Here is a 22,530-nt window from a genome sequence, read left to right on the forward strand (position 1 = left end):
CTACAAAGTGAACTAACAACCAATATTTAGAGGATACGTTTTTTTGTGGCATGCCCTTTAAAGGTTAATATTAAATCTGAAATCGGGGTAATTTATGGCATTGTACTTCCTAGACAGACAACTGGATAGAAGGCAGCACAGTCCCTGGTATTTCCAGATCAAAGTGGATGTCACTTCAGTCAGGGCTCTGTCTCCAGCTGTTCTTCCATCCCTCGTCACCACGACCCAGAGAGCTGGTGCCCTGGTGGCTGAGGCTTGTACTGCTTCCAAAAGAAGTCCTTGACATAGAAGTGTTTCTGGAAAATTCAGCTAGTTGGACATGCCCCTCCGTGTGGGTGGGACACTCGTTTCCCTGAGCTGCACGCCAGCCCTGAGTGTTCACTGTGCCAGGACCGTCAGCCATGTCCACCGTGACCAGGTGCCCCAAGCCTAGCAGCACCGAGTAGGACAGCCAGGTTTCTGGTGTGACCCGGGAGGCCAGTGTCTGACCTTCCTAACAAGCTGGGGGAACGTCAGCCTAGAAACGTTTTCTTCCCCCCTCGGGTTGTTGAATGATGACCCTGTTGGACGCACCCCAGCTCTCGTGGCCTATGGGAAACGTAGCTGGGATTTCGCCCACGGCCAGATCTGCTGTTGGCAGTTTTCTCTACGTGGCGTGTGCCCGTCTGTCACCACAGCTGGCCTCTGGGAAGCACGTGGGCACTCAGGGCGGTGGAGGCCTGGGTCCTCACAGGCAGTGACCCCTGGCTGGCTGTCCTCTAGGACTCACGCTCCTGCCTGGGGTCTTCCTCCTTCAGGCTCAGTGCTGCGGAGGGACCCCAGGGCCTGGGGAGCCTGAGCCCGCTGGTCAGGGTCAGATGATCCCGGGCTCTGGTACCAAAACATCACATTTTGAACCTTTTTCTTTTCTCCACCCACGGGTAGGCTCTTCAGATCCACTAATTTGTAACTCGACTGTGCCTTTCCAGTTTGTGCTAAACTCGGGCCTGCTGTCTTAGTGCAGGTGAACGGCGATTAGATCAGAGTAAAGGGACTCAGATGGTCCCTTTGTCACAGCATCCTGAAGGGTTCCCATTTGGAAGCAGAGCTTTCTTCTGGCCCCGACAGCTGCGCTGTGCCGAGCTCTGAAGCAGGACACCACCCGCGTGGGCTTGGGATCTAAGACCTGTCTCTCCTGCCCTTTGGTCCTGGGGAAGCAAGGGGTCACCAGGCCTGGGTCCAGCTATTTCCTGCAGGTGCTGTGTTTGAGACCCCTGTGGGTGGATTTGGCGAGGAGCAGAGGTCCGCTGTTCCTGCAACGAGGCAACTTGGTGGACTCGGTAAATCGCATCCTCAGGCACCAGGCCCCAGTACATCTGCGATCCTCATGGTGACCCTTGCCTTGGTGAGCTTGGAGGATGTTAGAGCTGGACTTCAGACCTCGTCCAGCCCAGGAATTCCCAAACCGAGGGGCAGTCGGGAGCCTTGACAAACACTGAGGCCCTGAGCCCACCCCTCAGACTGGTCTAATCAGAGCCCGAGTGGGAGGGGCGGCAGGCAGCGGTGATCTCTTACACCTCAGCAGATGAGCACAGGGACGACAGTCACCTGTCTAGCCTAAGCCTTTGACCCACAGGTCGGGACTCTGAGTCCTACACATGGGCCCCTGACTCCAAGGCCACGCGTCTTCTCATTGTCATTTTTAAAATTTTTTTGAGTGGGGGGGGCAATGGTACTGGGATTGAACCTAGGGGCATCCGACCACTGAGCCACATCCCCAGCCCTGTTGTGTATTTTATTTACAGACAGGGGCTCACTGAGTTGCTTAGCCCCTCGCTTTTGCTGAGGCTGGCTTCGAATTCTCGATCCTCCTGCCTCAGCCTCTCGAGCCTCTGGGATGACAGGCGTGGACCACCGCGCCCGGCTTCTCGTTGCTTTTATTCAGTAATTATGTGCAGATTCTGTTCAGTGCCGGGCACTACTCTAGGAGCTGGAGACACAACTGTCATGGAGCTCTAAATGCATAGTGGCCCCAGATTGTGGGGGGCAGGATGGTCCCGTCCAGCAGCTGGTCCACAACACCTTCCCTTGGCGTCTGTATACCTCGGTGTGGTGGCAGTCACAACTAACACATGGGACCAGCATTTGACATGCCTTCTCCCTCTGAGTCCTTGCTTCTCTCTCCCGCGGGCTAGTCAGAGGGAGAGGCTTGGTGGTGATGTAAAGATAATACAAAGAAGTCAGTTTCTGGAAACATCTGGATTTCCTCTCAAAGATGCAACCCGGCCCCCACTGGTGTGTGTGTGTTTGCTGTGTACAGATCACCCTGAGACTGAGGGCTTAAAACAGCCACATTTACAGTCTCCCATGGTCCTTTGGGTAAGGGGGTGGTTACTCTGGTGTGGCCAGCCTTGCTGGACTGGGTGGTCAGGGATGGCCTCACCTACCTATGGGAGAGTTGACAGGCCACTAGTGTGGCCAACTGAAGCTGTCCCACGTGGTGTCTCATCTCCCAGGAAGCTTCTCTGGGCCCCACGTGGCCAGCCCAGCCTCCAGGCAAGCCCTGTGCATGGCGTTTCTAAGTCTCTGCAGGTGTTACACGTGCTAATGTCCTGTTAGGCAAACAAGTCCCATGGCCAGACCCAGATTCAAGGGGTGAAGAAATGGACCATACTTCTTGGTGGAAGAAGGGACAAAGTCATATGGCAAGGGGCATGCATATGAGAACAGGAGGGACTAGCGACTGACTGCTTTTTAAATCCACCACCACGGCCTGTTCCCAAAGAAGACATCTGGTCCTGACTCCAGTGGTTCCTGGCTGGTGCCAGGCAGTTGCTAGGGAAGAAGGGCCAGCGTCGTGTTGTTTACTTCCATCTACTGCAGAGCACTTTCCACGGGCCCCAAGAGATAGGTAAATCTATTGTCTAAGATAATTCCTAAAAATCGGGCATGGGTGCTGGGGTGGACACACCATTGCATCCTTGAGCACCAAGCATGTGCCCCTGACTTTGTGGGAAATGAGATTTGATTGAGCTAACTTTAACCTAACGTCACCCTTCTGGGGACCTCGTGAGGAGGCTGTGAGGTCCCATGGTAAGAGTCTTGTCTTACACATTGGTGACCTGCACTTTGTGCTTGCTCGCTGTCTCGGTGACCGGGTTCATATTACACACCACGGGGACAGCATGGAAGCCACACTGTCCCTCCCAGTGCACAGGAGGAGGAGCCCGTGGTGTTGGCAGTGCCCAGGACTGGTGACGTTAGCTTGGTCCCCTGCTGAGGAGGTATTTGTTGGGCTGCTTCTCTGAGGAGCTCCTTCCTCTCCGTCCATGACTGTGCGACGTGTGGGGATGCCCAGGGCCATGCCAGTGGCTTGCTCCTGTCCTACTTCACCCGCCAGCTCTAGCCCCTGTGGGGTTTGTCACTGCGCCATCCGCAGGTGGTCAGTGGTTGGCGCTTGGTGGTAAAGAAGAGCTTTCCCTTGTCCCCAGTAGCTCGCGGGCATGTCTGCTTGTTCGTCTGGGCGTGGGCCGGTTGTTCACGCTCAGCAGGGCCCCTCCAGCTGGCTCCCGTGTCCTGCCTGCTGCGTGATTCTTTGAGGATGTCATTAGTTTCTGGCCTTAGAAGACGTCCCGGGCTTTTCTTTTCCTGCTGCCCTGAATCATCCATTTCTCCAAAAAGCCCCCATTTCCCTTGGAGGGCGGGCTGGGAAACCGCCTGGGTCCCAGGCCTCTCACCGCCCGAGGTGTCATTGCTTCCTGGCCTGTGGCAGAGAGACATAAGTCTGTGTGCACACACACGTGCATACCTGTGTGCACACAAACATGTCTAGGTGTGCACACAGCTGCCCGCGCTGCGTATTACACCAGCTCACCCTCCTTCCTCCAGGTGTGGCCCCACCGCAGAGCCCTCCTGCATCTTCTGCCTTTTCCCGGCTTCTCCTCCTGAACTTAATGTCGACATCGCTCAGCTCTGTCCTGAGCCTGCCTCTTTGCTTTCAGGTGGCGTCCCCTTCTCTGGTGGCCTCCTCATCCCTCCCATTGCCATCCAGGCTGTCCTTACCAGTTTTCTTCCTGGGGTGTCTCCCAAGCCCCTCAGGCCTGGCAGGGGCAAGATGGAACCCTGGGTTTACTCCTGCTGCCTCCCCGCTCACCTCCACACATCCCACATCCCGTTCTCCCACTGTGAAAGCCAGCACCCCAGAATCGCCCTTGATTCCTCCTGGCCCTCTGTAGCCAGGGGCCCCGAGTCTCGAGTCTCCTATCCACATTCCCCTTGTTTGCGCCCCTCTCCCGTCCCCTCTGCACAGTCCTCCCTGACACCTGCTTCCCTCACTAGGTTAGGGAGGCCCTCGCCCCGGCACCGTGCCAGGGGTCTGTGTCTTTCTCCAGCCCACAAACTCTCAGTGACCTCCCAGGGAACTCATGATGTCCTTCAGGCCACTTGGAATGACAGTTGAGGCTCCTTGGGAGCTGACCCTTGGTCTCTCCACCCTATTTCTGTGCAACTGTTAACAAGACTAAGACAGAACTACAGGCACTGCTATGGAAAATTCTCTGAAAGTAAAGTGAAAATAAACTGCAAAACAGTTATGCTAGGATGCTATTTTTATTAAAAACAAACATGGAATTCTGTATCTCTGAACACATGCAAACACATATGGAAATGCCTGGCAAGTGGGCTGGAGGGGACCAGGGACTGTACACATCCCACCATCAGGGCGTGCCCAAGGAGGACGCCGGGCCCAAAGGCTGTAGGTTCAAGAGATGCTCTCACCTGGCTGTCCTGTGGGCATGGCTGCTCTAGAAAGTGTCTCTGTGTTGAAGTTGAGAAAATGAAGACTAAAAACACCTGAGTTAGTTTCAGGAAGTACTGTGATTCCTCATGGGAACATGCCTCTTTGGCCCCTCAGCTCAGTTCTGCCGTTGATCCTGCAGGCACGGAACCTGTGGTTGGTCTCCAGCATGCCAGGGGACTGCTGCGTTTGCTCCCTGTGGCGGCTGGTGGAGCACTGACCCAGGCGCCGTGTGCTCGGCAGAGTGTTCCTTAGAGGAAGTCCGTCTTTACCTTGAGCAGTGCAGCGGATCTCTGCCTGGAGTCATTAAATTTTTTTTAAAAATTGTTTAGTCATTTATGGCCCTTTATTTTTTATATGAGACTCGAACTCAATGCCTCACACATGCTAGGCAAGTGCTCTATCATTGAGCCAGAACCCCAGCCCCTGGAGCCATCAAATATTGATAAAGTTTAAAACTCCTTAGAGGAATGTCCTTGATGTGTTTCTAGTTTCTCTGGGTATGGTTTGTGATCCTCCTGTCCTCCTGCTCCCTTAGCTTTCAGAGAGCCTCCTGCACCTGTCCAGGTGTCTGTAGCAGAGGACTGGGGCTGGGAGAGGGACTCCTGGGGCAGGGGTGGGGCCTTGGGCCTGGACCTTGGGCCAGGTAGGGGGATAAAGGTGGCCATGCCTGTCAAGCACCTGTGTGGAGGTGGCTCTGGGAGGACCCGTGTGTGTGCATGAGATCCAGATAGCCCATGCCAAATAGAACCTCAGAGAACATTCATTGGCAAGGATCCTTCTGCTTCATTAACCTAATTCCCCAGGGTGGCTTGCTTTATTTTGGTCTGGGGTCTCTTCTCCAGGGGGCATCAAGCCACCCAGACTCTGCTGGGGCCTTGCTTCTGGGTTGAGCTTGACTTATAACCCCAGAGATGACAGATGAGGGAGGACCACAGTGGGGACCCAGGAAGTCACTCCTCACACGATGCTTCAGTGCCCCCAGAGGTCTTTGCATGGGTCAGGAGGCTCCTGGGTTAGGTAGTTCCATGTGGCTGCATGTGCAGTTTTATATAAAAGCAGGTAGAAAGGGCCAACCATGGAAGGGCATTTTCCTCTGTCCAGTAAGAATAAAAATAATGATGCCTAAGTTACTGATCAGTAGGTTTGTACCTAGGGCTTCATGTTTTTATCTCATTGAAACTTCTCGGTAATCCAGTTATTATTTCCTTCTCCTACCATGGACAAAGGAAAGGCTCAGGGAGAACACTTGTCCTAAATCACACGTGGTGGGAGGTGGCCTGGTGGGACTTCCTTCCCCCAAGAACAGTCGCTGCTGGTATCAGTGGCTGCTGTGGGGCCAGCCATGCTGGGCCCTTCCACAGTTGCTGTCCCGTCCCCCAGCAGTGCAAGAGAGTGGCATGATCACCCCATGTGACAGATGAGAGTCTGACTGGGAGAGTTAAGTGACTCACCCAAAGCCACATGGCCACCAAGTGCTGGGCCTGGCTGGGGCGCTCCTCCTCCTTCCCAAGCCGCCTCTTGTGCGTGGGGCTCCGCGGCTCCGGCTGTGGCTGATAAATCACTTCTGGCTCATGAATAACGTGGCAAAGCAAATTACTTCGGGGATCGAGAAGGAAGTTGTTGGCCTTGTGTAAACTCAATTGGAATGTCACAGAGCAGGCAGCTCTGGGGGCATCTACAAATACCTCCCCAAGAACAGCCCCAAAGTGAAGTCACCTCCAAAGCAGAGTGACCTCCAGGTTTTGGTTTGCAAATGAATTTTGAGAAATGGCCCTAAGCTGTTGAGCTGCTAGTGTTTTTCCCATCACAAGTGGTACAGGACTCTCCCCATCACAGGACGGGAGAGAAAAGGGCTGGAGTTACTGATTATTTACAGCTGAGCCTCCGCTGCATTTAATTTTAGCGGCGCTGCTCTCCATCCCCTCCGCAGGTGCCGTGGAGGGGCTGAGCCTCGGGGTCGCTGTGAGCAGGTAGCAGCCCAGGTGCTGGTGATGGGGTCTCGCTCCAAGTGTTACACTTTTACCACATGATTTTGTGACTCTTTATCAAGCATGCTGAAATGACTCCATGCATCAGTTGTAGTATTTTCTCGCCCCTGCTGCTCGTGGAGAGGTCGGCGAGGGCAGGGGCCGGCCGCCCACAGCTACTGTGGGTGTTCCGGAGGGTGGGACGGTCCTGGCCCGATGCCCTTGGGAATTGGTCGGTGGTGGGTTTGTGCTGAGCCTGGAGAAGCCTGAGGGTGTGTGTTTCAAGGAAGAAGGCGGGGATGGCTCTGGGGGATCGCCTTGGCAAGTAAAATTATAGTTCCCACCCGGAGGGCGGGGGGCAGGAGCTGGAATCCCATCCGCTGCCAAGCAGGGCTCCTGCAGATTCATGGCAGACTATCTGCTGGAGCAGGAATCCAATTTTATGTCCAAACAAATGCAGCATGCAAATGGGACCGCTTCCCCCAACAGCAGAGACAGGTATTCAGGTCAGGTGGGGGAAAAACACCACTGCCTCCCCCTTTCCTTCTTTAAAACAGGGGGTGGGGCCCCGACAGCAGCGGATGAGAGCTTTATTTGTTTAAACCTTGCAGACTCTGTAAGCATGCACAATCCTCTTGACTTGTAGTGCCTGATTGTAAAAAGAACAGTTGAATGAGCTCATTGTTTTCTGGTTTTTTTCTTTAATGTATTTTACAAACACTCTGGTGACAGTCCTGACACGCTGATTTCCATGTACCCGCACTTCAGCTGGGATTACAGCATTAATAACAGAGTTCCATGCATCGTGCCATTTTTAAGCATGATCGTTATGATAAAGGGCATATACTTAATTACAGGCCTGCTTAATTACAGCTCTGCTGAAGCTCGTTTGTTTAGGAGAATGCTAATTGCGCTGCGGAGCCTGCGGCTCGTCCTCACTTTCATCCACTGGATGTTGCTCTGTGCTGCGGATCAGCGTTTTGTTAAAGCTGCCACCAAAAATTTAAAAAAAGGAAATTTTCGAAAACGCTGGCCCGGTGCTGAAAGGAGACCTGCCCGTGTGTGGCTTTTGGTCCCAGCAGAAACCAGGTGTGGGCAGGCTCCCTCCACGCTGGCCCCACCTCTGCGCCCCCCCAACCTGCTCTCACTCTCACTGCAGCCTCCTGAGCCGGCCGTGGCATCGTCCCCATGTCACAGGCAGGGCTGCGAAGGCTCCAAGGTGAGGTAGGTGAAGTGGCTGGGGTGGCTGGGGTGTGGCCACGTGGCCGCGGAGCTGGGAGGAACACTCAGGGGCCAGCTCCCGGCCTGCGCTCTTCCACCACAGCCCCCCACGGTGCCAGCCAGACCCCAGGGCGGATCCTCCCACAGCCCGCTGCTCCTCCGTGCCACTGTCCTGGCATGTAACTGTGATGGCAGCGTGGAGGGTCAGGTCATTTGACGCAAGACCGTGGCCTGGTCTGGGCAGGACTCGGGGTTTCCTTTCCTTTTCTCTCTATTATAGAACTGGACTAGGTGAGAGTTTCTGTCCCCTCCCAGACTGGGGGGAGCCTTTGTATTTCACCCTGGGGGTCACAGGAGCTGGAGAAAGGGCCAGTGTGTCCCAGAAATGCCACCTTTGGCTCAGGAAAGGCAGGTACCGTCCTTGCCTCTGGGTTGTGACTAGGGACTGGTCAAGAAGTCTCAGCGAGAAGCTCCACCCTCACTCCTGCTGATTGGCAGAGCCACCAAGTGCAGTGTGGGCATGTCACCAGGTCCTCAAAGAGTGACTCCCTGAGTAGGGTAGTGAGAGACCGGCTGCTCAGAGGCAATCACAGCAGAGTAGTGAGGGAGAGTAGTGAGGGAGCACTGGCTGCGGCCAGGGGAGAGAGGGAGGAGCGAGGGCACCCCGGAGCCGGGGAGGATCTAGGAGCACTTCAGGGACGCGTGAAAAGTGCCTGCCGTTGGTTTTAAGGATCACGTGTGGCAAGTGCTGAGCACTTTAAATGTGGAAAGGCTGCCCAGAGCAGGAGAGTAGAGCCAGTGCTGTGCAGTTAGAAGGAGCCAGCATCCCACGGGCCCCTCCCTGGCTCTCCAACAAGCGGCCCTGCTGGACCCTGGTCAGCAGCTCCTGTTCTGCCTCCTCATGCCTCTTCTCCAGGACAGCACGGTCTCCCCCAAACAGGGAGATCTGTCTGGCCGCTCTTCCTGTGGGTCCTGAACATTGTGGGGTCTTATCTGGACGGTGCCCCCTATCTTGGGGTGTGTTGGACATGGCAAAAAATGTGGACAGGCTCACACCGTCCTGGGACATCAGGCCTATGGCTGCTTCTCCTCTGCCTCATGGGGCCAGGCTTCAAGTCCCCTCCCCTTCCTGGCCTCCTTGGAGGCTCTGGGGATGACCCTGTGCAAAGCAGTCCCCGCACAGGAGACCACACCACGCTTGGAGCACACCAAGATGAGCGGCTCCCTGACCTGGCACCAGGAGCGTGGCACTGTGCCCTTTCTGGTGGCCCTCCCCTTTGCTGTCCGTCAGGTCACATGATTGAAAGTCTGCCTTCCTTTCTCCCTGTTATCTGTGTTGCTTTCATCCTGTTTAATACAGTTGGATTTGGGGAGCTAAACTACAGGACTTTACATAACCCTGAGTAAGCTCCACCGGGTAGTGTGGCCCAGGACCTCAGTTTCTGAGCTCTCTCCTGGGTTTTGTGCTGTTTCCCAGCCTAGGCTCACCCTCCAGGCTGCCCCAGATGCGTATCAGATGGGCATCCTGTACGCGTCTTTGTCCAGGTCGCTGGTGACGCCCTGGGTGCCCTTCAGAGAGGTTGCACAGGGTAACAGTCCTACTAATCTGCCCTCAGATGCCCAGGCCGGTGGGCAATCTCCTAACCTTAATAGTCTCCACTCGTCCCTCTCTGCCTGTCTAGTGGGTAACACAAGAAGTTTCATCAAGGTTCTGCTCACGCTCGCTGCTCACGGCCTGCCGGGATCTTTGGTCCGCTGATTGGTTAAATCTGTGAAGCCTGGTCGGGGCACCTCCTTTCCGGCAGAGGCTCCCCTGACTCTACTGCTCTTTAGAGCCTCCTGTGCTGGCGGGAGTCCTGCTCCTCCTGAGCAGTCGAGATCCTGCCAGTTGGGCCTTCTCTCCTGCGTTGGTTAAGTCTGTGCTCTAGAAGACCTGAGGGCGGGGGGCCGACTTGGGCGTCCTTCTGCGTGAGCTCTCAGGCAGGTGGTCCTTTGCCCTCGGCTCAGCTCCATCACTTCACCAGGCAGTTCCAGTCCCCTCTGTCACCAGCCCAGGTGGACGTGCGCCAGCTGCCAGCACCCGGGGGCGCCCAGAGCTGCCCCGCTCCTCAGGCACCGTGGCTACGCTCCTCTCTTCCTTCTCCGGGGCCTTCTTGGTGTGTGTGACAGTGATGTCACCTCTGATCTTCTTACCTTTCACCGCCTCAAGGGGCTTCTCTGTGAAGAATCCCCTCTGCCTGTGTCAGCACGGAAGGTGAGCCCGAGGCCGGCACCTGGGTCTGCTCACGACGGGGGCTGGCCATGGCCCAGCAGCCGCCCAATCCCGGCTGTGCGCGCCATCCATGCCCTTGGGTCTCCAGCAGCTCAGAGAGTGTGCCTGACACCCAGTGTAGACGTGCTGTCCACACAACACACCCCAAATACACGTGCTGTGGCACGGATTTATGTGTACCACAGTTTATTTTCACACTATGTATTTGATACGTATTATACCTGTGTACGTGAAAATGCTTTGTTATTGGTATCCAAGTTTTACAAGTTAGGCTTTGGGGGGGTCACTGCTTCCTACCTGTGTGACCTTGGCAAGCCCCATCCTCTCCAGGGTCTCTGCTTCCCCATCTGCAAAGTGACCAGAGATGGCATGAGTCCTGCATGCCCAGCCAGGGTCAACAGCATCAAAGGGTCAGAAGTCAGAGCACCCAGGTGTCATAGGGGCGAGTGGTGGCCGGTGAGCGGTGCAGGAGCCAGCATGGCCTTTTCCCCAATGTGGGTGGGTCTCAGTTCTGACCCTCTCTGGACTTTCAAGGATCCTTTATTCACAGAATGGCTTCCAGGTATAAATAAACAAACATACATAGGTGCTGGACGGCCACCAGGGTGCTTGAACAGGTAATGAATATTATTTGCCCCTCGCTGCTCCACCGCCTTCCTGGGGGATTATCCCCGGCACCCATTCAGGACTCAGCCCCAGAGGGGTCTATCACAGTCAGTCACAGGGCAGCGGTAGTGGGAGATGGCCACTGCCTGCCGGTGTCCTGTCCCCACCGGTGCTCAGGACCGCGCCTCCCAGGGAGGGGAGGTGCCCAGGCAGTGGTGGGAGCCTGCCTCGCTCTGCCTGCTCCTCTTCACACGTGGGCAGAGCTCCTTCTCCCCTGTCCTGGGATCAGTTACGAGCCTGGCTCACAGCGAGCCACTCGGCCGTCCTGCTGACGGAGGGGGCCGGCCCCGGGCTCTCCTCTTTCTCTTGTCCTCCTCCGCGCTCCTTCTTTCTGCGTCTGCTGCTCTTCCTTCCTGGAACCGAAAGATTGTCCAGCCCTTGGCTACCAGAGGAGACCCTGGGGGAGCGGAGGATGTCATTTCCCAGGGCACCCACCCACCAAGGCGTCTGTCCCTCCCTCCATTTCTTCTAAAGTTGTGGCCCCTGGCAAGGCCGCCTGGCTGCATGGCCTGTCTGCTCAGGCTCCTCCCAGCAGCCCCTGGGCTTAACACCCTCTCCAGGAAGCCCCTGTCACTGTGTCCCTCGTGTGGTGAGGTGGCCAGTGGCAGTGTGGCCGCTGAGTGCTCTGTCCACTGTCATGACACAGGGCCAGCAGAGACGCTGTGCTTTCTCCCCGTGCCTTTGACAGTGAGAGCTGGGGACAGGGCGGGTGGAGTGTGGGGAGGACTCAGGAAAGGACCTGCACCTCTGGGCCAGGTCCCCTCACGGCTGGATACCCGTCCACGCCCCTGCCCTCGGGTCCTGTTAAAATCAGACTAACGGCCTGCCTCATCCCTGAAACCCCAGGACTGTGACCAAGGGTCATTGACAGTGCCCAGCCTGTGTGCACACGCATGCGCCCTGCCTGCCAAGCCCTCTGCTGGGGGCTGTCCTCCTCTACATGTGACCTCGGCTGCTCACTCAGCCCCAGCTGGCACTTGTGCCCAGTCAGCGGCTCCAGAGCCCCTCTTCCCTCCAGCGAGGCTTTACCTGTGAGCTCAGCAGCCTGGGGAGACACTGGCTCCGCTCACAGACGTCTAGCCAACACACACCTCCCAGAGTGCAGCACTGTCCCCTCCCTGCTGAGTGTCCCCTCCCTGCTGTCAGCCCCTCGGTGGCTCCCACCACTGACAGCCTGGAAAGACCCTGGGTGGAGGGCGGAGAGGCTGTCTAGACGTCAGCCCGGGGGCTGGAGGTGCCTGCGTGCCTGTCCCCGCCAGTCGTGGCCCTGGGGGCAGGGCTCCTGCTCCGGCTCACTCGCACCCTCTCTGTGGGTGACGTCACTGAACATTGGTGGTGGCCTCATGCCATTTTCTCTCCTTTCTTTTTTGCAGCAATGGATGGTGTGCCTTTCATGATTTCAGAGAAGTTCTCCTGTGTTCCGGAAAGTGTAAGTCCTGTGCCCAGTTGCCCCTTCTTCTGCCACCCTCTGAAGCCCCTCTGCCTTGGCGTCTCCCTCGGGCTGTTCCGGGCATGCCCACACCCCTGCCCCAGATTCCTTCTGCCTACACGTGGAACCCAAAGAGCTTCCTGAGAGCTGGGGTGGCGCTGCTCCCCCCTGGGCCCCTTTGGTGCTTGAGAGGTGGAAGGAAGGCGTGGGGAGACCTGGGAGTGGGGGGCACGAGACGGCGGAGGCTGGCACACAGGGAGCCTTTTCGTTTCAAAGGTGGTGCAAAGTTGAGGCACACTTCGCGGGTTGAGAAGGTCGTTTCCTGTGTTCAGCTTAGAAATTTGTGTTCTTCTTTGTTTAATGATGATGGTTTCCTGTAGCAAAGAGCCCTCCCCACTCCCCCCTTGCAGTTCCTGCATTCTGTGCTAACTGTACTCTGCTCTGGCTCTGAGGCCCCCGAGGATGCAGAGCACCTCTGGCCAGGGTCTCCCCACTCCCCAGCCCTCTTGGGGGACAGAATGAGTGAGCTGGCTGAGACTGGAGGCCGCAATTCAGACCGTGAGAGGCGCCTGCCCTGCACAAGAGCCCGAGCTGGGCTGCCCGCTTGCTTGGCCCTCCTGGGGACCCTCTCAGCAGATGCCCCAGCCCCAGGATGGCAGCAGGCGTGGCCCACACCAGTTTGGTAAACTTGTTTCTGGCTTTATGCTTTCTCTAGAAGATTGCCTTGCGTAGCTCCAAATCGAAGTCCCAGTTTGGGCACCCGCTAAAGAGCCCCTCGCTGTTTTTCTTGGAGCCAGCTTAAAACCACCCGGCCTGCAATTTGACCTGCTCTGTACTTTCCATTTTCATGAAATATAATAGGCCTCCTCTGAACCCTTCTGGTAAGCAGCTTAATCTTGAAAAATGCTCCTGACGTGACACGCGGAGCTCGAGTAACTTCCGCGGCTCCACTGGGCCCCGTTGCCATGGAGATGCTGGCGCCTCTCCCACGGCTCCTTGGAGAGGCCCGCTGCCCGCTCACCAGCTCCAGTCGGGAAGTTTAGTGGGTAGTTAGGGCCTAACGACGCGACAGCTGGACCCTGGCGGTGCAGGCAGGCGGCTCCGTCCTCATGCGCGCAGGCTGGCAGCGCAGACAGAGCCAGGCATTCTTGGGACTACTGGCATAGCAGCCCCAGGGGCTCTTGGTGTCTAACTTGGTGGCCCTGTCCCAAGCCCCTGCCCCTGTGATTGTGCTGCTGCTGGCTCAGCGAGCACTGAAGGCCACAAGCACTCCTGCCGTTTAACCCCACAGTGGCCTGGCCAGGAGGCCGGGCCCAAGCCACTTTCTACCAGGTGAGGAAATGAAGAGTGGCCTGAGCTGTTTGGCAGTCAGCTTTATGGTCGCTGTGATCACATACCGACAAGCTCAGCCTAGGAGAAAGAACACTCTATTTTGGGCCATGGTTTCAGAGGTTCAGTCCATGGTGGGCCAACTTCGTTCCTCTGGGCCCGAGAGGAGGCGGCTGCTCACCTCCTGGTGGCCGGGAAGCAGAGAGAGAGGCGGGAACACAGGGCAGCTGCTGCCTTCCAGGGCACGCCCCAGTGGCCCAGCTCCCCAGCTTCCTTCAAGCTAGGAAGGACTCGGGGTGTCTGAGCTCTCCCACCCAGGCATCTCACCGAGCATTGCTGCCCAACACAGGTGTCCTGGGGACACCTCACGCCCAAACCCTAACATCTGCACTGGATTTCTAGGAGGCTGGTTCTGAATCTGGGTCTTCGGACTCCAGAGCTGGCTTCCTGCTACCACCACCCAGGAAGGCCCCGCAGCCCATGTGGGCGCCACCTCTGCCCCCTGCAGGCTGCCGCAGGTCAGAACCACAAAGGTCCCAGGTTCTGTGGGTGACTCTCAGGGCCCACCTGCTCCTCCCAGGCCACCAGCAGCTGGGCCCTGTGTCCCTCTCAGAAATACAGAGCTGACATGGTTAGAAGGGACGTGGACCAGGGGCTTCAGAGGGCTCCTCCGTATCCAGCCCAGTCTCTCGTGGGCGTCTGTGACACTTATTGCCTGTGTGTTTGATTTTTCATGCTGAAAAGCCAGCAATTTTTTTTAAAGTCCTCATTTTCACGAAATTATAGAAACTCCCATTAAAATGCAGTGTCATCATCTTTCACCACCACTGAGTTCACAAATGATAGTTGGTGGCAGTTGTTTCCAGAGACCTGGAACCGCTCAGCTCCTGCCCCAGATACCACGGACTCCTGGAAATCTTTAGGACCCACTGCCACCCTGGGCAGTGGGTCAGGGTGACCTCTGGTGACAGCCGTAGGCACCGCCAGCCCCACAGCTCTAACTCTGCCCATGTTTTCCTCTGAATGTGGGAGAAGAGAGGCAGAGTCGGCAGCCACCGTCACTGCTCTGGAGGCCGTGAGCGCCTGGGTGGCCCAGCAGTGGAGCCTGCAGCTCAGGGCCATGCCTGCTCTCTGCTGCCACCCTGCACCCCACTACTCGTCCCTGTGCCCCACTGACAACTGTGGAGTCCTGTGAGGAAGAGGTGGAGGCATGCGGGTTCCCACAGCGTAGCTCAAGATTTCCCAGTTGACACCCATAGGTGCAAATGTGAAGCCGTGTTTTGCAGCCGGTTAAAAGGGTGTTGATCTGTGTTTTCAGATGCAGCCCTTTGATCTCTTGGGAATCACCATCAAATCTCTAGCAGAAATTGAAAAAGAGGTAAGTAGGCTACCCAGAGAAGGGCAGGCCGGCTTGGTCCACCACAGGGTATCCCTTCCACAAGGGATCTGTGGGCTGCCCCGGGAACAGCCGGTGTAGGATGCCCTTCTGAGAAAAAAAAAAAAAAAAAAAAAAAAAAAATATATATATATATATATATATATATATATATATATATATATATAATGTATGTATATCATTTAAATCTATTAGAAAAAAAGTAAAAGTAACTCACTTTTTTCCCCTTCATTAATGGGATTAAACCCAGGAATGCTCTGACACCGAGCTACATTCCCTGCCCTTTTTATTTTGAAAAAGGGTGTAAGTTGCCCAAGCTGGCCTCGGACTTGCAATCCTCCTGCCTCAGCCTCCCAAGTAGCTGGGATTACAGGTGTGGTCACCGTGCCTGACCTACTCACTTTAATGTACTTAATTCTTCCAGCCAAATATGACCAACATCCCATCTTCATGTTTAAATTAAAGGTGTTAAGTAACAAAGGGAGCTGTCAGCACAGCTTCACTGTTTAAAATGTCTCAGCTCAGTGAAGGTAGAGGCCGGGGTCCGGCACGGGGATGACCTTTCTTTCTCCCTGTTATACTATGTGCCACCAGGAGAGTCCTAGGGAAGTGATCAGACCTCTCTATGATTCAAAGGAGGGATCAGGGTACCTTGTGCTCGATGAATTTAGACCCCATTTGGCAGCCTGATTTGGGAGAGTTTCGGTGTTTTTCTAATTAAAAAAAAAGGGAGCCGTCCAGGATTAGAGTCCAGGTGCGGCTCTGAGGAGACGGGGTTGAGATAGTGGCATCAGACTGGAGGCCAGACCTGCCGGTTCCTTCCTGTTTTCATAAGACGGCATCAGAGTGTGCGTCGCCCCTTCTGTCTAGTAGCTTGTGAAGCAGCCACGTGGTGCAGCCAGCTCTCCTTGGAGAGGAACATTTGTCTCAAAGATGGAAATGGTAGGACCATTTCAATATTCTCCGCTCCTTGGGGTTTTCTCCAGTGTATGCAGCTAGCAAAAGCAGGTTGCATTATTGAAAGATGGCTGAAATCAAGGAAAATTGAATCAATGTAGTACAACAAATTTCTAAACCTGTCATAGCAGAAACAAAACAAAAAACTCCCCCTTTGTCTTTGATTTTCAGTAAATCATAAAAACCAACCTGATTGTCACCTATAGTTTTTGTTTGTTTGTTTTTCTGATAACTTAGGAAAAAAACAGCTGGCGACTGCATTAAACAGGCAGGTGCACATGGAATTTCCTGTCTGCCCTTCTCAAAAGCAGACGGCCATGGTGGTTCCAGGGGCCACCTGCGTATGAACGCCGTCTTGCGGGGGCCCAGTGGATGTGCACGGAAGGCCTTTGGGGTGGGCCTGCTCCAGCTGTAGGTGGAGGGGCCTGACCTGGGCTCTTTAAGATAGGCCACGGTCTGGTCCAGCGGACAGACATGTGAACCAGCCCCCTGCCCTCTGTTCAAAGGGGAGAACAACAGAGCTTACCCCGGGGCCTTGTGAGAAGGCCTCTGAGTGAGCCCCCACAGGAAAGCCGTGCTGGGGGGTGCTGGGGGGAGGGAGCGGCGTGTCCTGCCCCCACGTACCTGCCACATCACAGCTCTGGGCTCCGGCTTGTGCCATCATCCCCGCCTCTCACCCCGGCCGACTGGCAGACTCGAGGCTCCAAGTGACAAGACTGAGACCCACTCTTCTCCATGAGGCTAGGTCTGTGGGTCCATGTCCCTCTAAGGAGATCCTCTGGCTGGTGGGGACAACTGGTCTCAGAAGCCAGGCAGCCTGGGTTCCAGCCCTGGCTGGGCAGCTGAGTGGCAGGGATGGGGTGGGCAGGAGAGGCCAGTGGAGGGCCCAGGGCGTGTGGTAGGACAGCAAGCTCGTCTCCCCTCAGTGCTATCAGGTCACCAGGTCACTGCATGGGTGTGGCAGCCCCTGAGGCAAAGCCCGGGTGGGGCGGCAGCCCCGGAGCAGGCCCAGCTCCGCCTCACCTTTCCACCTGAGCTTCCCCAGTTCCCTTTGCTGTAAAGTCGGGGTGGTGACAAGGACACTTAGCTCACAGTACTTGCACACTTTACTGAGACGGCCTGTGTGGCTTGGAGCAGTGCTGCCTGTTGCTGTGACCCGTGTGGCCACCATCACCCCCACAGTTCTCCCTGGTCACGGAGGGGCCGCGCAGCATCCAGCCAGCCCCTCAGGGCACACGCCCAGCTGCTGGCCGCCAAGAGTCACCCCAGTTGACAAATCCTCGTCGTATTCCTCATCTTCACTGATGGGTAAAGAAGAGCACATCTGGGCTTGGGAGGCCAGGAGCGCTGGACGGTGGGGACCAGGCGAGACAGAGCGCGGCGAGCGCTGCAGCCGGGGCTCAGCAGACTCCAGTGTCCACTACTGGATAGTCCTTGGTACCCTCGGGGGAGGCTCTTTGCTCAGCCGTCCCCCGCCCACAGAGAACCCACAGTGGCCTGTCAGGCCGGTGGGAGCTGGAGACCGAGGAGGAGCCTCTGCTCTCGGGCCCTGCTGTGCGGGCCTAGGGCAGGCAGGTGTCCCCGAGATGGTTTTCTTTTCTTGTCCCTTTTTTTCCATTCCCAGCAAGTCCGGCTGCCTCGGTTGGGGGCCCCAAAACCTCATCTTAGAAATCTGCTTTGCTCCTGAAGCCCGTGTATTTTACACTATTAAACCAAGGCCAATAAATGAGGAAGAAAATGCAGAAAAATACGTGGGAGACTGCCCCTGGGCCCAGGCACAGATGCCCGACCTCTGTGGCTTCCTGTCCACCCGGACGCCTCCCACGTCTGCCCAGCGTCCTCGGCAGGCAGGAGAGGCCTTAGGCTGCCCTGTGGGCAGAATGTCCTCCCACCTTGCAGGACACACTAGACTCAAGGAGTCAAGCCACCTGCCCAGTGGGACTGCTTGGTGGTCCCAGCACTCGGGGTGGGGGGGGGCTGAGTGTGACCCTGGCTGAACACGCCACATCCTCTCAAGGGGATCAGGACTTCAGTGGAAGTAGCCTGTCCACCTGAAGGCAGCTTGTCATTCTGTCCCTTTAGCCCCAAGCCAGGTTGCTTTCCTGCTACCCTGTGCAGGTGGGGGACATTTCTGAATTTCATCCCAAGCCCCATCCCACCCCATGACCTCAGAAGCCCCTGACCCTGTCGGCCCTGAGCGCTGTGGGTGGACCTGAGCAGGAGAGCCTCAGATAAACTCCAGCCAGGCCCCACCCTTCTAACCCACCCCAGCCAGGACCACTGAGCTGCCTGGCACTGAGAAGCACGTGGCAGGGGACAAGATCTTGCCCTTTTGTGGTGGGCAGTTCACCCTCAGCCCCAAGAAGGCTGCTGAGCTCAGGGGAGAGCGTGGCACTCAACTTGGGCAGCCAGGGACGCCTGAGAGCAAAGGACAGGCACAGGCCAGCAGCCCAAGCCCAGGGTCTACAGAGACCTCCATGGACTGGAGGCAGTGTGGACAGGACACAGGTCCCATCTGCATGCCCAGGGTAGGTGTCATCTGGTGCTTAGGTCTGACCCTGGGGCACATCTCCTGGGCAACATGGTACATGCCACACCTTGAGCTAGGCTTCCTGGACAAGCCAAGGAGGATCATGTTGAAATCTGACATCGGTGCACACGCCAGTGAGCAGGTTTGTCCACATGATCCTTGGAAAGATGGGACCTCTCGTGGTTGAGATGCGCTCTGAGGTAGCTGGTTAAAGAAGAATGAAGCCATGATTAATAGAGAGATTCGAGCTCCACTGCCGTCACCCCCGGCTCCCAGTGATGGCCTCAAGGCCTCCTGTCTGCTCCCCTTCCAGCAGCCACCAGCCATGTGCCACCCACATGTACCCACTGCTCAGAACAGAGGCTCTGTGTCCACCCTGGACATGGTGAACAAGCCCCAGGAGGGGGAAGTGAACCTTTGTTCCTCCCCGCGGCCACAGGAGCCACCAGAGCGTCCCTCCAGCTGCTTGACAGCTATGGGCTGTCCCCGGGCCCCAAGGGTCCAGGCAGCAGTCATGTTGCTCTGCGGAGGGCAGCAGGGACCTATGGGGCTGTGGTCCACCACTGCCCCGGAAGCTGCTCTGGCTGGGAGAGGGAAGAGTGTAATTTTGCAGCCGACCCCGTGATGAAGCGTCTTCCCTCGGAGTGAGAAGATGGGCGTATAAATATTCTCCGTCCCTGCCGCTCTTTATTTCCCTCGTAAGCAGCTGCCCCATTTCTCCATCTGATGGATTCCCCGCAGCCATCCCGGCCTCCCTGGCTCTGCGGTCCAGGCGGCAGCCTCTGAAGTACCCCCGAGCTGGGCCACTTAGCCTCTCCTTACCGCCCTGCCCGCCCTGCATCCCAGCCTGGCCTCCCTCAGGGACCTCATCATCCCTTGTCTCCAGGATGGGTCGGGCGGCAGTGGCCTCGCGGGTGCATTTCATGCATAACTACCTGCAGCCTTTTAAAATAGGAGTGAGCAGTCCCCGGGATGCACGGCGTGGGGTGGGGAGTCAGAGCCGCCAGCCCCATGCAGAGCCCTTGCCCCCAGCTGCCCGCTCACCCGAAGCCGAAGCCGTGGTGCACACCCTTCCTGCCCTCCAGAGTGCGCGTGGAGACGTGGCCGAGGGAAGCGCTCATTAGCCCACCTCGCTTCCTGGTGAGCAGACAACCTCCATTTTCATTGGACTTGAAAGCTCAAAGACGAGGGAGCGTCTAATTAGTAAAGGGACGTTCTCGTATTAATCACTCCCTTAAAATTGACAAGGGAGGCAGTTCATTTAACCACTTAATTGCTACAGGTTTTTATGGGCTGCTGTTTGCAGACATATTTAATGAAGAAGTTATAAATCTAAGGGAGCTTAAAATTTTAATTTTATACCTAAATATTTTCCTTGTTCTCATGTTTGTAGTCAATCCTCAAGAGTGTAGTCACGTGGAATGTTCTTTAAATGAACATATTTGCTAACTGGCGTGATTTCAGTTTTTAAAACATTGGTTCCAGCAATTAGGCATTTTTTTCAGTTCCCAAATGACTAGAGAAATTCGTCTTGATTATAATTGCTCTTAGCCACGCATATCTAATTTGTGTCTTTTTAAGTGTTAATTAGTAAACAGTTTGAGCTGACATCTTTATGTGTTTGTGTGTTGAAAAATGGGGCTTATTGCTTATTTAGCTTGGGGCCAATTCCACTAGCATTTACGTCACGACATTGAGGTGAAATTAATGAAATTACCTTTGGCAGCACAAGGTAAAAAGCATTTTCGAATCCAACTTTTGGATATCTGCTTTGCCTGGGCCTCTTCAAATGCGAGGTTAGGGTGGATTTGGGATCTACATTCTGTAGGGAAAAAAAGTGAGGCAGAAGATTTTTGTATCAATAATGAAATGGCAGAGTCCCAATTTTATAAAAGCAAAATGTTCAGCTCCCAACACAATTGTTCATTCTTTCTACTTTTGGAAAGCCTTCATTGTGCTTATTACGGTTAACCAATTTTGTGGAGGGCTACGTGCAACTACAAAATCTGTGGTCCCTTTGCACCATCTAGTGGTCAGGTCTTAAATTGCAACAGGAAATAATTTTAAAATTGCCTTCCCTCTGTTCCGATTCAGAATCTTCACCACCCAGCACCCTCTTGATTGCTTTATTTTTTGATCAGGCAGCTGGAATATTTGGGGTAGAAATACGCTTCTTAATTCACTAAGTAAAAGCTGGTTAAGTCAAAGGGAGCTGACCTGCCCTGCTCCCCTTGTATGTGCTGTTCAGGGATGAGAGCTGCTGCCCAGATTCTCCCAAAGCCCACACTAGGTTGGACCCCCTCAGCCAAAAACAAAGAAACCCAACGTTCTCACCACGAAAACGTGATCCATGGGTGAGTGATGGATATGTTAATTAGCTTGATTGAATTTTTCTATGATGTGCACATAAATCAAAACATCATGTTGAACCCCATAAATATATAGAATTAGTATTTGACAATTAAAAATAAATTTTAAAAAGCATTTTAAGAGAAGTCTAACAAATTAATTAAATGGCCTCTCTGATGGCATGAAAGACACTCCAGGCTCCTTCTTTGCCCTGGTAAGGAGCAATGGCCCACCCGTCCTTCTCCCCACTGACCACAGCCCAGCAACCGCTGTTGCCCTGAAGACAGGGCCCAGCCTTCCCCTAGATAGTGGGAAACTTGCAAGCAGTTTATCATCGTAAGCAGCTACCCTACCAATCAGAATTGGGGTTTTTTTTGTTTGTTTTTTTGGTTGTTGTTTTTTTGATATTTAGTATTTTCCCAAGTACAGCCATCACATGTTTATAAAAATGCAAACATTGCAGATGTGTTAGTGCACACAGCTCACACACATTCAGCTCACCCTGTGCACAGGGGCCTGTGACCCACTGCCCCACTGTCCAGTACACCTTGCCGACCTGAAGACGCCGAGTTGCACCTCTGTGGTCATCCATGATGTGCTTGGGCAGCCCTACTGGCTGGCCCCTGGCGTGCTCCCAGTCAGTCCACTCACTGCATGCCTGTGCTCCCCAGGTCCTCACCTTCCAGACCCCACCAGAGGTACGCAAGGGCCTTTCCACAATGTGCTAGGCCTCGGTAATCTGTGACTGCTGCCAAGCTGAATGTCGCATGTGTCCGTTGGCTGGCTTGTCTCCCACACCGCCTCGTGACCACAGCCCAGTTGTTTTGTACTGGATTGTTTAGCTTTTCACACTCATTTTTTAAGAGCTCTTTATGTTTTTAAGATAGCCACCTTTTCTCCAAACACCCGTGTGCACACACGTGTGCTTTAACCCGTGTCTTTTTCCTTGTTAATGGTGTGTGCTGCTCATGAAACCTTTTGTGGCAATTTTAAGTGTTTTGCTTTTGTCTTGGATTATAAAAACATTCACCCCTATTTCCTTCTACTCTTGTGTTTTAATGTGCTAAATATTAATTACTCTTGAACCACTTCATTTGTCTGAAGTGCCTTGGGAAGTCAGATGGGCAGCCAGCTCAGTTCGTCCTGAGCCCTTAGCCAGTGTTCTTCAGGTTAGAGTTTGATCTTCCTTGACTTTTAAATGCCGCCTGTATCATATATTTCCATGCGTGACAGGGCCAGTGGAGTTGTTCCTGGCTTTGCCCTGCCCTCCTTTATTTTTACATTATGGCCACATGTTGGATCTTTCCACTTTATAATAAGCTTTCAAATCTGGTAGTGTTACTCTCCCCCCGCCCCCCGCCCCGCACCTGTGACTTTCCTAAATGAAGGGTGGTCGTTCTTCCAGCTTAACTTTGGACTCTTGGACTCTTGGGGGGGGTCTGAAAACCCACCCTACACTTGCATTGAAACTGCTTCGAGTGCATCCGTTAATGGGGGATGATTGGCATTTCACCTGCGTGTCTCCGTGTCTCCGAGGACAGGTGTGCTTCTGCCTCCCCGGTCTGCGCGTGTTGCTCAGCAGAGAAGAAGGGTTTTCTGCAGGCGCCTCCAGACTCCCTCTTGCGTCCGCCGCTGAG

General features: G+C 55.0%; 1 protein-coding gene across 2 annotated transcripts in view; it reads left to right on the forward strand.

Annotated features, from left to right (window-relative positions):
• Window positions 1-22,530, forward strand: part of Mvb12b (multivesicular body subunit 12B) — a 169,629-nt gene that overhangs the window by 135,832 nt on the left and 11,267 nt on the right. The window contains exons 8-9 of one of the 2 annotated variants that reach the window (XM_071600962.1): window positions 12,277-12,332; window positions 14,980-15,039. In XM_071600962.1, coding sequence (XP_071457063.1) covers window positions 12,277-12,332; window positions 14,980-15,039 — 116 coding nt within the window. Of the gene's footprint in view, window positions 1-12,276; window positions 12,333-14,979; window positions 15,157-22,530 lie in introns of those variants that run through there. The other variant, XM_071600961.1, reaches the window with a different exon arrangement.

The sequence above is a fragment of the Marmota flaviventris genome, chromosome 13, assembly GCF_047511675.1.
Source record: "Marmota flaviventris isolate mMarFla1 chromosome 13, mMarFla1.hap1, whole genome shotgun sequence".
Taxonomy (NCBI): domain Eukaryota; kingdom Metazoa; phylum Chordata; class Mammalia; order Rodentia; family Sciuridae; genus Marmota; species Marmota flaviventris.